Source organism: Polyodon spathula, chromosome 4, assembly GCF_017654505.1.
Source record: "Polyodon spathula isolate WHYD16114869_AA chromosome 4, ASM1765450v1, whole genome shotgun sequence".
NCBI lineage: Eukaryota > Metazoa > Chordata > Actinopteri > Acipenseriformes > Polyodontidae > Polyodon > Polyodon spathula.
In genome coordinates this window covers 19,481,325-19,499,198 of record NC_054537.1, presented here as the reverse complement: position 1 = coordinate 19,499,198, position 17,874 = coordinate 19,481,325, and the positions used below count along the sequence as shown (strand labels likewise).

Here is a 17,874-nt window from a genome sequence, read left to right as displayed (position 1 = left end):
ATATTTGAGCATCAAAAGAAACATATCACTTATATTTGGATAAAATTCACTAGATGTGATTGAAAAATGACAAACTCTGTTTTAGAGCAGGTGCAGTGACTTTTTATTGTGCTGATTAACAATTGACGTCACGAAGATGCTGCAAAATGATCTGTCGATCTTGGGCAGATGTTGTGACTCTTGGTCTCCCAGTTTGTGGCCTGTCAGTTACAGAATGTGTCTGGTTATACCGTCTCACCAGGTTTGAAATTGCAGGCTGTGAGCACCCAAGACGGCGAGCCACAGTATGCTGCCCTAGTCCAGCATCCAACATGCCAATTGCACGAAGATGCTGCTCTCTTGACAGACGTGGCATATTGTTTTTGTTTTTTTTTTTTTTTTTTGGGGGGGGGGGGGGGGGGGGGGGGGGGGGGGGGGGGGGGGGGGGGGGTGTGATTTTCTTTACTGCTTGCAATTCAACAGCTGAAATCACTCCATATCCAGTGTCCAATCAACTGTCTCACTAATTAGGTGATTAAGTGCATATGCTTCAGTATTAGTCACTCAAGCATGTCATGGTCAAGGATGAATGATCAAGTGATTAAAAGAAACCAAAAACATTTCGTCAATGTCCATGTGTAACAGCAGGACGAGCAGCCCTGCACAGTGTTTATTTTAGAACCCCTCCCCCCCTGTACTGTGTTTTGTGTTTATTTATTATTTACTTTTGTTTATAGATGACTGCGAACCGCCGTGCGTTTTGTTTTGTTTTGTACTGTTTTGCAGCGTGGTTGGGAAGCCCTATCCACATTAAAAACTCGTGCAGAAGGTGGCCATCTCCCGAATGAATTAAGTGATTCATTTGCTGCTAATCGGAAGATGGTCACCTGTGTAAATACCCGCAGCTCTCTTCACTCCGGGTGGCTGTACGGAGGAGAGCGAGCGAGAAGACAATAAATTTAAAACGATCTAGGATCAATGAAGGAGATTGCCCAGCCTGACCTGGATCGTATTTGTTAGTATTGTGTTCGAGATTGATTTTGTTTAATTGTTTTATTTTGCTCTGCGAGCAGTGTTTCTTTTTGTTTAAATATTTTAATTACTTTTTGTTCTCTAATAAACGCCGCAAGCGCCACTGCACTGTACCTGTGTTTTTGTTGTTCCTCCTTCTGGTCTGAGTGACCGCAACGCCATTTCCTGCCACACCATCATTTATAAAAAAAAATAAAAAAAAAAAAACAATATGTGTTATAATAGTGTTAAGTTTCTTTTGATGCTCAGTATAAGTATCCAAGATCCATATTTTCTTTTTCTTTTTTTTTTCTTTTTTTTTTTTTTTTTTAAGTATTTTCTGACATTAGTATCATGCTATTTAAGCTCTGGAATAATATTAACCTCAAAATCAAACGCCCACTGTATCTTGCAGGACAAGAAGGAGGAAATATGTGATGTCATCAGGCTGTTGAAAAGAAATCCTATATAAAGCCGTGGAAAATTTTGGGTGAGACACAAGAAATGATTTGCTTACGCTTTCCTTATGTTGTGGACGGACCCATGTCAACATTTCTATACTTTTTACAGTACAGGTACAGAATATTTAAAGCTACTTCATAATTTCTGTATTGATTTAATAATATTTAAATTCAGTCTAATAATCACCAGTTTGTACTGAGTTTGGAAAAAATGTGATTAAATCAACAACAGGGTTGTCTACTGTCAGTATGTTCGGGAAGGTTAATCTTTTGTTTAACAAAAGTAGACTGTAGTGTTTAAAGTATTAAACTGATGCGTAAAAGCAAAAGGTATATATTGTGTTTTAAAATTTAGAATTGTGACAGGAAACTCTAGTTTGCTTTTTACAGCTATAGAGTGTTCTTTAAAAATAATAATAATAATAATAATAATCTGAGGTGACAAGTAACAAAGGCAAAGATACCAACGTTAAATAAACAATACAATTATGATATTTAGAGGTTTCATTTAAACTTTATGTACAGATGCTACTAAAGAAGATATTATTTAACTTGTTTATACTAACAGGACAATATTACGCCTACACATTTTGCTTTAGTTTAGAAATTGTTTGGTAAGTTTGTGATCTGTTTTAAATGTGACAGATATGTTATGTAAACAATACTGTACAACTAAAAGTCAAAATCATTTTAGTGATGAAAAAATGTATGAAATTATTGTACATGCATATAGTTAAACAAGTGCCTCAGTCATAAAACAAATTCACAGGTACAGATATATGGATTGGTAATAAAAACCACAATGCTAATACAGACCATTACACCTGTAAGAGGAACCATTACACCAAATACAAACATTACACCTGTAAGAGGAACCATTACACCAAATACAAACATTACACCTGTAAGAGGAACCATTACACCAAATACAAACATTACACCTGTAAGAGGAACCATTACACCAAATACAAACATTACACCTGTAAGAGGAACCATTACACCAAATACAAACATTACACCTGTAAGAGGAACCATTACACCAAATACAAACATTACACCTGTAAGAGGAACATACACCAAATACAAACATACACCTGTAAGAGGAACCATTACACCAAATACAAACATTACACCTGTAAGGGGAACCATTACACCAAATACAAACATTACACCTGTAAGAGGAACCATTACACCAAATACAAACATTACACCTGTAAGAGGAACCATTACACCAAATACAAACATTACACCTGTAAGAGGAACCATTACACCAAATACAAACATTACACCTGTAAGAGGAACCATTACACCAAATACAAACATTACACCTGTAAGAGGAACCATTACACCAAATACAAACATTACACCTGTAAGAGGAACCATTACACCAAATACAAACATTACACCTGTAAGAGGAACCATTACACCAAATACAAACATTACACCTGTAAGAGGAACCATTACACCAAATACAAACATTACACCTGTAAGGGGAACCATTACGCAGACCACTAAAAGTGTAAAGGAAACCTTAACACCATTATTTCTTAATGGGAACATGTTCAATTCCCACTACGTAGTGGAAACCACTACGTGATAGTGTAATGGTTTTTCCAGCAAGACCGTCAGGGTGCTTCCGTTACACCCACACCTTGTTGCTGTAAAAAATGGAAATGTTCCCATGAATAATGTACAGTAGCACAATATAGCAATACAGATCACTGCAATGTGTGTTGACTGAATATTGAGTTGAAATTGTGCTAATCAACACTACTGTAACCAATGCAGCAATACCAACATCAAAAAAGGAATTTGTTGCATCAAAACTTATTTTGTATTTTAATGCTTGATAGCTTCCCAGGTTATTGAGGAAGTCAACTCTGCTTATTGCCACCATTTCTGCTCAGTATGTGAGCTGACATGATATTAGGTATTTGGCAGTACATGTTCGTTGCTTTATGTGTAAAACCACCACATCCTTCAGCCCCATGCTTGACGCAGCTGTGGTGAAATCATGCTAGGTTGTAGGAGGAACCTGATGTGCTGTGGTCAGTGTTTCTGTTCCATCAGGGTAGGAAAGGAAAGACACTTGTTGGTAACATCCTCTCAAACACATACATGGAGTATCTTCTCCTTCTGGCTGTACTTGCACCTACAGGTCAGAGATATTTAACTACACTTGCTGAATTAATTTCTCTAAATAACAGAACTTGAAATCATAAGTTATCAAAAACTGTTTTAAAGAGTTGGTGTAGTTACGCCAACCTCTCTTTAAAAACAGCTCAAAGTATTCAACGGATGTTTTACATTTCTATGTAATTTACCAAAACAGGTTTTTATTACAAGCGAGTTAAAGTTTCATGAAACTTTGAGCAAAGAAAATTATATCTTAAATACAATAAACTGTTTGTATTTTTAAGATAGATAATAGAAATACACATAGAAATACAAATATGCACATTAAAGTGTTGTATTGTACACTCTGTTTAGCTGGTGCATTTGTAGAGGAAGTGAAAGCTCTTTCACAATTTTTTGTAGAGGCGATGGTTGTCTAATTATATATATTCATTATTAATTCTATGAATATTCCAACTAAAAGTGGCTGAGTGGCTTTGAAGAGAAGGGTAGTCCAGGATAGATGTATCGTTGATTAACAAATCCACAGTTAGTGCTACGAATCCACAGAAAACTGTAGATTCATTAACAAAACCATAGTGAGTCAGAACAATTAGAAGTTTAGACTTCAATTCAGAGGCGGGATTATTGAATGATTGCTCTCTCATTAGATCACTTCCTCGTATGCTGTATAAATTTCAGGTAACCTCACCTGGCTGTTGCCATTGTAATCCCGGTTGCTTTGTCACGGTCCACCCTGCTGACCTGGCATCGCCAGTTCAGTTCCTCTTTCAGAGGGTCTTGGCTTCTTCTTCTCCCCTTAACAGACAGGACCAGCAGCCAAATCACTACTTCAACATACCCAAACAAGAAGTCATGATCCCAACTTTGAATTCAGCAGAGAAGTGAATAGCATTTTATTACGCAACAATCATTTCAACAATTAGTCAATTGGGATCCCGCTTCACATTCCTTTGTTTTTTTGCGTTTTTATTTTTCTAATGCCACTTTCATGTTCTACATCTGATTATTCTAGACACTTTTGTCTGTGTAAGTAGGATTTCAAACTCAAACTCTAAGGAACTAACTAACTAACATTAACTGTTTCAACTAAGAGTAACAAAGCTTTGCCCTGCTTTCAATAGGCTTTTACAACACGTTTTTGTTGTGGTGAACTTTTCTAAGGGTAGGGTAACATGGACCCATTACCCTTTATGTATTGTCTATTTTATTTTAAGAAATCACACTTTATGTTTATGTTTACTATATTTACAAGTACACTATATAAAGCGTATGCACCTAAATGTTAAAAAGAACATGTTAATGAGTAAGTAGCCTGTTTCTGAAAAATACAGCCTTCTACGTTCTCTCGTGTTGCTGTTACTGTTTAAATAACGTACCTGTGTTTTTTCTTTTCATTGATAACTTCCTGATAACTTTTTACACTTCTAGATTTAAAGTCTGTTTCAAAGCTCTTTTCAACATGTCAGCTCTAGTGCACTGGGGTTTGAGATCACTGCAGAAGAAGGATTTGAAAAAAAAGTACAAGTGCTCTGGCTTTTGTGCTCCGTATGACATCAGTGGTCGTTATTGCTGTGTTACCTGTTTGACAATGTGGGTAATAATCCTTACCCTATCATTTGTATATTTGTAATAATAATAATAATAATAATAATAATAATAATAATAATAATAATAATAATAATTTTGTTTTGTCCAAACATCTCTCTAAATAAAACTTTTTTCCCTTTTCCTTTTTTCCCCGCCTTTGAGAAAAATAAAAAAAAAACAATTGCCAGGGAGACCTGAATGCAAAAAAACAAACAGAACTACCACTCAGCACAGAAGAAAAATTAATCTCCACACCTGAAAAGCCACAGGAAACGATGTTTTTCAGTTGAAACTGTTCACTTTGGTTACAGTTGCGTTATAACTCCTAGTACAGACCATTGCAATTGCAGTATTCTCTAAGCTGTCTCACATAATGCAAACCTTATTTTAAGTTGTTCAAGTTATCAAAGTTAACTATTTTAAATACAATTGGTTGTGCAGTTCACTCTCTGTCTAATAACTCGCTGAGTAAGCCCCCCACAACAAGTAACATAGAACTTTAGAACTCTGGCAGGAAAAAAATTGCTCACTAGAGATTATAATAAATACGGTAGCCTACCTGTCTGTAGCAGCGTGTGTGGCTAACCTACTTTGACTACAGTACTACCATAAAATAAAATGTGCTTACTATGTGTGTGTACATTAGTTTGTAATGTACGTGCTACATTGAGATTACTATGTGTGTGTACATTAGTTTGTAACATTCTTCATTAATGGTGAGGCAATACCAACAGTCTCTGAGAAGCCAGTGAAGAGTCTTGGGAGATGGTACGACAGGGATCTAAAGGACACAGTTCGTGTGGGAGAAGTCAGACAACAAGCAGTGGAAGGGTTGAAGAGCATAGACAGCTGCACTCTACCAGGCAAACTAAAACGCTGGTGCTTTCAGTGTGGTCTACTGACGAGGTTGCTGTGGCCACTGACTGTGTATGAGGTTTCTTTGACAACAGTAGAGAAGCTGGAAGCTTTAATCGGTTCATACATCAGGAAATGGTTGGGAGTTCCATGCTGCCTCAGCAGAGTGGGACTTTATGGTAAAGGAATACTGCAGCTACCAGTCTCCGCTCAAACCGAGGAATTTGCGCCAAGGTCAGACTGGAAATGACATTAGTAGAGTCACGCGACAAATGCGTAAGGGAGGCAGCACCTGTGTTGAAAACTGGAAGAAAGTGGGCGGCAAAGAAAGCTGTGGAAGATGCAAAGGCTGCCCTTCAAATTGGTGATATCATGGGGCAAGTTCAGCATGGAAGAGGGGGTCTTGGTCTCAGTTCAGCTCCTCCTACATGGCACAAGGCAGGCCCAGCTCAAAGGAGGAAGCTGGTAGTCAACGAGGTGTAAAAGCAGGAGGAGAGGATGAGGTGTATAAAGGCCATTTCCCAGGCCAAGCAGGGAGAATGGATGAGATGGGAGAGTGTGGAACAATGCAAGATTGGCTGGCAAGACCTATGGTCAATGGAGCAGAGCAGGATCAGTTTCCTCATTGGTCAGCATATGATGTTCTCCCATCACCACAGAACCTAAACCTCTGTGTAGGAGAGGATCCCTCATGTCCTTTGTGTTCATCACCTGCAACATTAAGGCACATTTTGACAGGATGTAAGGTGGCTCTTAGCCAAGGTCGGTTTACTTGGCGCCATGACCAGGTGCTGCGATGTTTGGCCTTAGCAATGGAAGACAAGCGTAACCTGACCAATAAGTTGCCACCTGTTCCATCAAAACATTACACACAAAAGGCAACATTCCTCCGCCCAGGAGAGCAACCACCAAGAAAAGGTGTTAAAACCAATCCTCGCCCAGGACAACTGGAAGCTGCTAGAGACTGGAAAATGCTGGCAGATGTTGGTCAACGGCTTATTTTTCCACCTGAGATTGCCACCACTAACCTTCGACCAGATATTGTCTTGTGGTCTGGATCAGCACGCCTTGTTAACAGTGCCATGGGAGGATGCTGTGGATGAGGCGTACGAGAGGAAGAAACTGCGGTATGCTCAACTAGCCACTGAAGCGGAACAGCGAGGATGGAGAGTCTGGGTTTACCCAGTGGAAGTGGGTTGTCAAGGATTTGTGGCACACTCTACAACCCAGTTTCTCAGAGATGTCGGATTCAGTGGCCAAGAGTTGCGTTGCACAGTGAAGAACTTATCTGAAGCAGCAGAGAGGAGCAGCAACTGGCTGTGGTTTAGATAGAAAGATTCTGGCTGGGGATCTCAAGCACAATAGAAAGAAAGAAACGCTGATGTACAGGTAAGTAAGCTGGGCTGAGTTGAGTGGGGGACGGAGGGGGGTGATGCTGGGATGCCAGAATCACCGTTGAGCCCTCTTGAGGTGTCGTGGGCTAGTCGATGAAACACTGAGGATGGAGGTTGCCCACTTGAAGACCCCAAAGATGTACTTAGCTCAATCCAGACGGTTGTCATGCTGATGCGCTGGGGAGGCCGCACTGTGGTTGATCCCCGGAGCCAGCATCGCAGCCGTTGTGTGTGCTGATGCGCCAGGGAGGCAAATAAGCTGATCCCTGGAGCCAGCATTACACTTCAGCCATTAACACCAGACAGAAGGATATCTACATCATTACATGGAAGGAAATGCAAATGGATGGAGACACATATGGATCACATGACTTTACTGTAAAGCTACGTCTTAGTTGGTGCTTATCTTGGCGAGAGCCGAGTTCAAATCAGCATGAAGTTTTAACATCTACTCTCGTGTAATGGAAATCATAAATTGAGGTTACAATCAGTACATTTTTAGTAGGAGGAGAAAAAAAAAACCTTAATGTTTCTTTATTGATAGCGGCGTTTATTTGAGGGCGGCCTCTATTATAAAGCTGATATATGACTGCAGCGTCAATACGAGAGCGTCTTTAATATGAGGGCGGTGCCAAATTAAAGTAATACGGTAATTAGAATAGAATAACTACATACGTGTAGAGAAAACGTGATTATTATTATTAAAATTATTATTTGTAACATTTATTTATTGGGTCTTACTCTTTCTTATTATAATTTATCTGGACATGTACAATTGTTGAATAGTCCGTGTAGTATTGAGTCTGACTGGAAACTTGTTGGAGGCGGGGCGTCATTCATACAGGCAGGGTGGATTGGCTGGTGCGGAAAGAACTGAAACAGGGTTGGCAGTTTGACTGGCTGGTTTTGAGGGAGGGTATTGTTTGGATCCAACCATTAACAGAGTTGTGGACCAATCAAGTCTTCCCTGTTGATTTGCTGTTCAGTTGTAGCTGCGAATTGACCCACCATTAAGGTTTCCTGTCACAAACATGATTTCCCTTGTGTCTGTAAACCAACGTCTGAAAGTATGTTTAAGTAGCTTTTTATGTTATCAGATTACTTGTAGATTAGCATGTTAATGGAAAAAGTCGGTATGTGTGCTCAGATTGATTTAAAATTAATTTCATGGTTAAGCACTTCAACGTTCCAGCGGGCATCTATGCAAAATAGAAGCCTGCTAGATCTGGAAGCTGATTGGCTGTTCACACTCGATCGTTTTCTAATGACAGTTGTTTTATTGCCACATCTTTAAGTCCTGAAATTAATTTTCCAAGTTCTTTGCAACTAGCTTTGTAACATAAGATGTTTTTATTTTACTTCAACAAAAACAAGCAAATTGCATTTTGCAGTGAACACCTTGATTAATATGGTCCTCCTGTATGTATCTGTGTCTAACGGTGTTCCTTAATAAACCTAAATACTGATCAACAGTGAACCAGCAGGCTTCTTGTTACTTTAATAAGATTACATTTACTTTGTGTTGTATTTGCAGGTGCTCCCGGACTGTCAGTCACAAGTTACTTGATAACGGGGAATGAAGGAGGATCAGTCAGTTTCCAGTGTTACTATGATCGGTACTACGACACTAATGTGAAATACTGGTGCAGAGGGTACGTGTGGAGCTCCTGTAAGGAGATTCAAAGATCTAGTGAGAAGCACAGGGATGAAAATAAAGTATCAATCAGTGATGATCGAACCCAGGGAATATTCACTGTGACTGTGAGGAGACTGGAGAAGAAGGATGCAGACTGGTACTGGTGTGGTATTGAGAGAGTAGGGACTGATGAAGGAATCCTGCTGAACCTCCAAGTTGCTGATGGTAAGAAAAACAAGTTTGTAATGTTAGGATACATCTGAAAATAATACAAAGATGATATTTTGCATTTACCTACATTATAGACAGATTTGCTATTGTGAATCTCTAGACCTGTCTCAGCACATCAAAGTTTACTTTTAACTTTTATTTTACTGGGAAGAGTGTCTCGAGACTCGTGTTCCCAAATTGTCCTGAAATTTTACATATACGACATTAAAACGCTGAAGTCTACAAAATATATTTACTCTTGGTTGTCAAATTGTCTTTCAATTAAAGTTTAAAAATGGGTTTACTGTTTACAGTAGTACATTGGGGGTCTTTGAGGCTGTGACACACAGGTCCCCGTTTTGCGTGAGATCGAAGTTCTCATTGTTTTGTGATTTTGAAGGTATGAGTTGAAGCCACACCTCAAAAGTTATGCCAGCTGAGAAAGACGGTGCAAAATGTGTCACCAAAATACAGGGCAAAGGCATTTGTTTTAAAAAGCTTTTATATTATCAGATTATGTATTAATAACTGTTTCAATCCAGCAGCGACATCCACAACAACAACCTGTCAACCAACCACTGAGCAAACTTCAACAAGCGACCCAACCAGGTAAGTGCAGCGCTGCCAGAGTCAGAGTTACGCTGTGTTTCCAGCAGTAATGTCCTTGTATTTTTCATCAATAAACCCTTCACTGTTTACATTAATGGTCTTCCTAGTTGGATTCTTTGTACCTCAATACTGGGCATTTGTATGCCAAATATTAGCATTTCCTATTAGGTTTTCATCTATTTTATGTACTTTATATCTTTACAGTTTTTGAAAGTTTATTGACTTTTATTTTAGTGATGTTATGATCTTAAGTCTACTTTATGCACATCAGCATTCCATTATAAAGTAATTCAGCACTTCTGCTACATCTGCTTCGATATACGATCACGAGACAAGAAAATTATAAGACAGCTATTTTAACAATGGAGTAATACTCGCTCCCCGACTCCCGCCCCCCACATGAAAAGCTAGCTGCACCCCTGGGCCCCACCTACACAGTCGATCACTGCAGACAATACAGAGCCATCAGAGTTGAAAGGTCACAGTATCGTGTGATTTCTTTGGGTTAAAGAAGTACTTGAAATGTGCTGACAACTAGGATTCTACAGGCTCAGATATGCCAGGTGGATTCTGATATAGCACTCAAGTAGGATTTGTATTTTACAGCACAGAAGCTCAGCAGCCTGAATCAACCTCTCCCCCTGCTGACACAAGTGATAACAACCAAGGCTCACAAAAGTAAGTGTTGCTGATTGAGACAAATTAAACAGCTACTACAATATCTTGTGGATATTAAAGAGCCGTAAAGTATTTCTCCATTTTATAATTCTTGTTCTGCCTCCAAAATGATAAGCAAACACCAGCCCCCACCCGGCACATAGTTTAATATTGAAGTGCGTGGGGCAAAGTATCCCATTGCCTAGGCAAGGAGTGACTGGCAGGGAGCATGTGTATATTTTCATTATTCTTGAGACCCCCCAGGAATGATCCTGATTCCCTGATTGGTTACTGACAGGAAAGAAGGCCCTGAAAGGATGGGGACAATTTTCACTTTGCAGGTGGGCAGTCTAAAAGCATTCTCTTGCATACAGATGTATTTAACCTAGTGTAGTACCTGATTATCATGTTTTAAAATGAAAATACAAGTTTGCTAAAAAAAAAAATGTGTTTCTTTCAAAACTACACTTGAGACGTAAAAAGAACATAGATGTGATATAGCAAGGAAACGTTATGGAACTATTCTGTTGGCTACAATCACTTTAAAGATGATAGTAAGTAATAGACAATGTGGGATGCCCTACCGTTAAAGATTCTGACCTCTGCAGGTGAGATGAGGTTAATGATCTCTATACCTGCTCCAGCCTACACAAGCACGTTTCTTTAGCCAAGCCGAGTAAAAGTTAGTTTAAAAAGATTAAACAAATCTTGCATTGAGCTGCAATATTTTAAACATTGTATACCAGAACTACTAGGTGTCTCATAGAAAGAGAAGCTCACATGACATGACGCATACATTCAGATCGATAGGTAAATAGGATTGAAATGTAATTGACTTGCACATCTTGCCAATTAGACTTCATGCACAGTGCGGTCTGTCAAGCTGGTGGAGTTCACTAACTGCCTTATTGTCTCTTAGTTGGTTGACAGCTCTGATTGTGACAAGTGGAATTCTTCTGCTCCTCCTGATCCCTATTGTCATTTACACAAGAAAGATCAATAAGAAGAAATCGGTAAGTTACAATTCCACACTGCCATTTACTCTTTAATACAAGCACAACGGCAGACTGCAGTTTGCAATAGAGTTTCTGAATAGTCTACAAATGTAGCTATGCCGTGCCTGTGTGGAGATCTGTGTCCCACAGCACTATGAGACAGTAGATTGTGTGAGGTTGGGGGGTTATGTCCATTTGTGATACATTATCGTTACAGATTCTGATCCCTGTCACTGAGATGAGGTTAAAAGCTCTATAACCACGGATGCAGACGAGCCTGGCTCTTCTACTTATAAGAACATAAGAAAATGTGTTAATAAGAGAAGGCCATTAGGTCAATATAAGCTCATCCAATTCGTAGTAACTCATTGATCTCAGAACTCAGCCAGATTAAAGGATCTAAGTGATTCAGCCTCAAGAACACGGCTAGGTAACCAATTCCATACCCTAACCTGTCATTGTTTGAAAAAGTGTCTCCTTCCCTCTGTCCTAGGTTGACACTTCATTTCTAGCTGTGTCTTCTGGTCCTGGTTTCTGTACTGCACTTAAAGTATTGGTTCGGGTTAACAATGTCAACTTCTTTTAAGATTTTAAAGACTTCAGTCATGCCCTCCATAATTCCTTGGTCAGGCTAAATGGTTGCTCATTCATGCCCAACTTATGCTCCCTATTTTCATAAGTTTCTGCCATGTTTTACTTATCTGGTATAGCTACATTGTGGTTTGCGAAACAGGGTCTGGAAACTCTCTAATGTCTCTGCACCTGTAATGTAGAGTTGGAGGCATGGCCATAGCTCGCTATGAGAACACTGAAGTCATACCCTCTGTGCTTTTTGCATCATCAGTGCTGATGTTCATGTGAAAATTCTGGTAAAGTACAATAGACTTTAAACTGGGTGAGAAACAACCAAACTCAGCTAACAAGGTGAGGTTGCTGAAGACAGTTTACTGTCAAAAGTCATACACCATGGCAAGACTGAGCACAGCAACAAGACACAAGGTAGTTATACTGCATCAGCAAGGTCTCTCCCAGGCAGAAATTTCAAGGCAGACAGGGGTTTCCAGATGTGCTATCCAAGCTCTTTTGAAGAACCACAAAGAAATGGGCAACGTTGAGGACCGTAGACGCAGTGGTCAGCCAAGGAAACTTACTGCAGCAGATGAAAGACACATCATGCTTAGCTTACTTCCCTTTGCAATCACAAGATGTCTAGCAATGCCATCAGCTCAGAATTGGCAGAAAACAGTGGGACCCTGGTACACCCATCTACTGTCCGGAGAAGTCTGGTCAGAAGTGGCCTTCATGGAAGACTTGCAGCCAAAAAGCCATACCTCCGACGTGGAAACAAGGCCAAGCGACTCAACTATGCACGCAAACACGGGAACTGGGGTGCAGAAAAATGGCAGCAGGTGCTCTGGACTGATGAGTCTACATTTTAAATATTTGGCTGTAGCAGAAGGCAGTTTGTTCGCCGAAGGGCTGGAGAATGGTACACGAATGAGTGTCTGCAGGCAACAGTGAAGCATGGTGGAGGTTCCTTGCAAGTATGGGGCTTCATTTCTGCAAATGGAGTTGGGGATTTGGTCAGAATTACTGGTCTCCTCAATGCTGAGAAGTACAGGCAGATACTTATCCATCATGCAATACCATCAGGGAGGCATCTGATTGGCCCCAAATTTATTCTGTAGCATGACAACGACCCCAAACATACAGTGAAAGTCATTAAGAACTATCTTCAGCGTAAAGAAGAACAAGGAGTCCTGAAAGTGATGGTATGACCCCCACAGAGTCCTGATCTCAACATCATCGAGTCTGTCTGGGATTACATGAAGAGAGGGAAGCAACTGAGGCTGCCTAAATCCACAGAAGAGCTGTGGTTAGTTCTCCAAGATGTTTGGGCCAACCTACCTGCCGAGTTCCTTCAAAAACTGTGTGCAAGTGTACCTAGAAGAACTGATGCTGCTTTGAAGGCAAAGGATGGTCACACCAAATATTGATTTGATGTAGATTTTTCTTCTGTTCACTCACTTTGCATTTTGTTAATTGATATAATCTATTTTTTAAAGCATTCTTACCTTACAGCATTTTTTCACACCTGCCTAAAACTTCTGCACAGTACTGTATGTACATATATATTCTGACATTTCATTGGCTTTGTGATTTGAATTATGCCTCAATCTGCTTCCCCATCCCAGGGAAGATTGTCAATGTGAACCTTTCTTTATTTAAAGTTCTTTAGCTCCCTTGAAAGTACTTCCCAACATATTTCCATGCATTTATTTCCACAAAGAAAGTTCCATGCGATATCTGCTAATATCAAGCAAATAGAGGTGAAGCCCAGAACCACAAGTAGAACCCCCCCCCCCTCCAAGTCTGCATTGTAAGCAAATGGATGTGATCAGATGACATGTAATTTGATCCACCAGACATTTGTAACTGTGTGAGTTGTGTGCAACTATTCAGCCACAATCCCAGGAGGATCTTGGGAAGTTAACATGGATGCCTATGCAATCGGCTCGTACCTCAGCACAGTGGCTTTGCTGACCAACATGTCCTTTGATGTTCCTGGAGAAACACCTGTTTCCACACAAACAATGCACTATGGGCTTTGGAAGCAGGCCACTCTAATATTTAGGCCAGCAGTGTATAAAAAGATGCATACAAGCATACCGCCTTTATTAACAACGGGTTTGTTCTACATGGTATCCCACAAGTCAGGTAATACCATATATAATGCCGATTAGTATGTTGAATCAGGTGTCCACACCCCGCTGACTGTCACACACACATCAGATTATCTGAATTCACTCCCCTTTGCTTAAAGACATTTCGTTCTTGAAAAAAATACAGAGAATCCTCGGTCCTCCTTACCTAAAGACATTTTGCACTTGAAGGCAATAGTGAGTCTATCAATATTTACAATTTTGCCCAAGATCCTTGTCTTTGGAGACACTCTGTATTTAATAATAAAACTCTCCCTGTTATATATAGGGAGGCAAAACAGAACACACAGAAAATACATTTACTAACACTGACCCTTTTTCTCCCCCAGCTGCCCTCTGACTCTGAGGATGGTGTTACATACGCCTCCTTGACATTGTAGGAGAGGAGTCCATGCCAGGGAGACCCTGCCTCACTGATCCACAATTCTCTTGTCTAACCGCATTCCATTGTTATTTCTAATTTAGGGAGTTATTTTGAACAGATCTGGGGGTGTCAGTGGAGTTTTTGAGGGTACCCTGTGTATAAAAAAAGTTTTAAATGTTTGTTAAAAATAAAACGAGAAATGTTTTTTCATGGAGAAAACATAACGGTATAAATAAGCTCTGTTGTTGCTCACATTTAATTGTATATAATTATAACAGAGGTGTGCAGATACTCTGATTTTGAGTTGTCCCTGTGGGAGGGCAGCGTTGTGGTGCAGCTTTTAAGGAGGTTGCTACCTGCATTCAGGCCATGAAATAACAGGAGCATTCTCCTCTCCTTGCCCTGGGTTTGTTTTGTGTGTGTGTGTGTGTGTGTGTGTATATATATATATATATATATATATATAATATATATATATATATATATATATATATTATAGACAGATAAGTGGGTGTGTCTAAAAACCACAGGTCCAGGCAGGAGTTTCTCGAAGGGAGGATGGTATGGTCCAGGTAAGTTAACTATTTACACAAAAATAAACAAACAAATCAAACTACATGCCTAGCCCTTTTTCCGGGCCTAACTGACTTTCTTCTTTGTCCCTCACTACACAGAAAAACAAACAAACAAACAAACACAGCTTGAGTCTGTAGGCAAGTATTTCCCCTGTTCACCAACAGGGCAGTATGGATTTTTCATTTTCTTTCGACTTTTTCACATGCACTGTGGGCTCGATTCTCAGGCTCTTTCTATTGAACTTACCCGAGTAAAAGGAAATATTTCACAAACATACATTAGTAAGTCCTGATTCTGAAACCCACGGTAAAACTATAAGAAACTAATTCAATGTGCTTCTCCAGTGTACAGTCTCCACAGATTATTCAAAGACCTATTTTAGTCCCAACAGGTAGAATTAAAATGGCAGATCAGAGAAAAGTAGCTTTGTAAATATTTACAGTAGCATAGCATGGTAAAGCCCTGAGAGATGTGGTAAAACATGGTAAAGCCCTGAGAGATGTGGTAAAACATGGTAAACAATGGCATGGTAAAGCCCTGAGAGATGTGGTAAAACATGGTAAACAATGGCATGGTAAAGCCCTGAGAGATGTGGTAAAACATGGTAAACTATGGCATGGTAAAGCCCTGAGAGATGTGGTAAAACATGGTAAACCATGGCATTGTAAATGCCAAGATAAATATATAGTAGAACACTTATCAGTGAGATTTCAGTGTGGTGCCATTAGAAATATTTTTTAATTCCAAAGACAGTAAAACATTGATTTTGTACAGTGTAATTGCTCTACATGTGAATTACTGACATTTATTGTGAAACTTGTGGATGTTTAAGCAGCCAGTCTTAGTAGTTGTTTAGTGTCCTGTTGCTGTGCTGCAGGGAAAGGAAAGCTCCACCACTAGCAGAGGCAGCACGCAGAGTATGAGGAGTACGAGAGGGAACTGTGGGAAAGAGCATAGGTAAGAAGAGCAGGAGAACAGGGATACCTTACTGGTGCCCAGTGATCTGCTTACAACCACAGCTGCTGTATCCCATATCATGACAATGCAGTATGTGGAATACTAAGTGCATGTAAAGATAATGAATGAATACAGTGATGATAATACACAAATAATCGATGAATGAGGGAAGGTCATCATCCCTCTGTGTTCATTTCTTTGCTCACAAACGGATTATTTGAGTGCAGTGGTACCCAGAGTGTTATTCGTTCGTACGATGTCTCCTCTGCTCTGGTAATTGCAGTATAAAGATGTCTCTCTGTACTCTGGTAATTGCAGTATTAAGATGTCTCCTCTGCTCTGGTAATTGCAGTATAAAGATGTCTCCTGTACTCTGGTACTCATAGCATTTCTTGCCAGCAGCTTGGAGGCCATATCGAATATGAAGAATTGAGTTCACAGTACACAGTGAGAGATGATTTCTGAATTTATTTTGAATTACATTAAACTGGCTGAAGACACGCTCCACATCTGCATTGCAGTTCTTCAGAGCTGAAACTATTCCATTTGCTGTGAATTCTTCAAGTTTCACAGTCCTTAAAAATCTTGAAACAATCTCTTTTTGTTTCACACTAAAATATCTTACACCAAGAATCTTGACCACAGAAATGTCATTAGATTCATCTATAAGTAAGCTGAATGGACCGCCGCCACCGTCTGACGCTAGCTCAGTTATGAAATGAGGCCCTAATGAATGATCATTAATGTAACTACTTTGGGGGGTATATTTGCAGAAATTAACTTGTTTATTGGCATAGTGTTATTTTTTCTTCCTTATGTGTATTGAATCCTATGCAGGCCCACCTGTACAGTTTTGCTCACGTTATGTTACAATCCTAATTTGCATTAATTTTTTAATGTGAGTCCCATCTTTAAACAATATAATCTTTTAATATTGATCACATTTCATAATGCTAAACATCAAAGTGACCTCTTTCAGTCTGTGTAATGGACTGCATACAGTAGGAATAGCTGGAGTACAAACTCAAGTTGTAACATTTGGCATACAAAAACAAAGTAAGACGTTGTGGTGTGTGTAGTGAAGATTACCAGCCTCAGACTTCTTTAGAGAGTTGAGTCTCAGCCAAGGACTTGTAAACTGTATATTGTGTTTGATACATTACTGTAGATACAAAAGTAATTATTAAAATCTCCACATAATTTCTAACTGTGTCATCTGGTCCTGGTTTCTGTGCCACGATTAAAGTACTGGTTTAAAGTATTCATGTTAACTTGTCAACGCCTTCTAAGATTGTATAGACTATAAATCATATCCACTCTAATTCTTCTTTGTTCTAGGCAGAATATATTCAGTTCTTTAATAGCTCATGCCTCAAAGCTCTGGGATTAATCTGGTTGCTCTTCATTGGACTCTGCCCAGGGCCACAATGTCCCTTTGGTAATGCAGTGATCAGAACTGAACACAGTACTCACCAGTGCGTTATACAGCCTCACATCATAACCTCCTTGGATTTATACTTTACACTTTCAGCCCAGTATCCAAGTATTCTGTTTGCCTTTTTGATAGCAACAAGTACTATGAAGAATTAATTATGATGACCACTGGAAAGTGCTGTATATTTTTGCATTGTAATGTTCATGACTTGTATACCAGTATACAATAAAACTATACTATCAGTTAAAGTGTTACAGAACGCCCTGCAGTGTTTACAAGAAACATA

General features: G+C 39.5%; 1 protein-coding gene across 3 annotated transcripts; it reads left to right on the top strand.

Annotated features, from left to right (window-relative positions):
- Positions 1-1,459: 1,459 nt before the first annotated feature.
- Positions 1,460-15,024, top strand: LOC121313808 (CMRF35-like molecule 3). Of its 3 annotated transcripts, none has more exons than XM_041246603.1 (7): positions 1,460-1,565; positions 8,961-9,287; positions 9,818-9,881; positions 10,488-10,559; positions 10,837-10,879; positions 11,458-11,551; positions 14,586-15,024. In XM_041246603.1, the coding sequence occupies exons 1-6, from the start codon at positions 1,517-1,519 to the stop codon at positions 11,539-11,541; spliced, it is 639 nt and encodes a 212-aa protein (XP_041102537.1). In that variant the 5' UTR covers positions 1,460-1,516; the 3' UTR covers positions 11,542-11,551; positions 14,586-15,024. The 3 variants fall into 3 exon arrangements, with proteins under 3 accessions (XP_041102537.1, XP_041102536.1, XP_041102538.1); XM_041246602.1 differs by having other exon boundaries at positions 1,464-1,565; positions 9,815-9,881; XM_041246604.1 differs by lacking the exon at positions 1,460-1,565 and adding an exon at positions 3,533-3,609 and having other exon boundaries at positions 9,815-9,881.
- The last annotated feature ends 2,850 nt before the right edge of the window (positions 15,025-17,874 follow it).

Coding starts and splice junctions, on each gene's coding strand:
- LOC121313808 (XM_041246602.1), top strand. CDS start 1,517: ATGTTGTGGACGGACCCATGTCAACATTTCTATACTTTTTACAGTACA. Junction 1,566..8,960: donor CTATACTTTTTACAGTACAG/GTACAGAATATT, acceptor TTGTATTTGCAG/GTGCTCCCGGACTGTCAGTC. Junction 9,288..9,814: donor GAACCTCCAAGTTGCTGATG/GTAAGAAAAACA, acceptor GTTTCAATCCAG/CAGCGACATCCACAACAACA.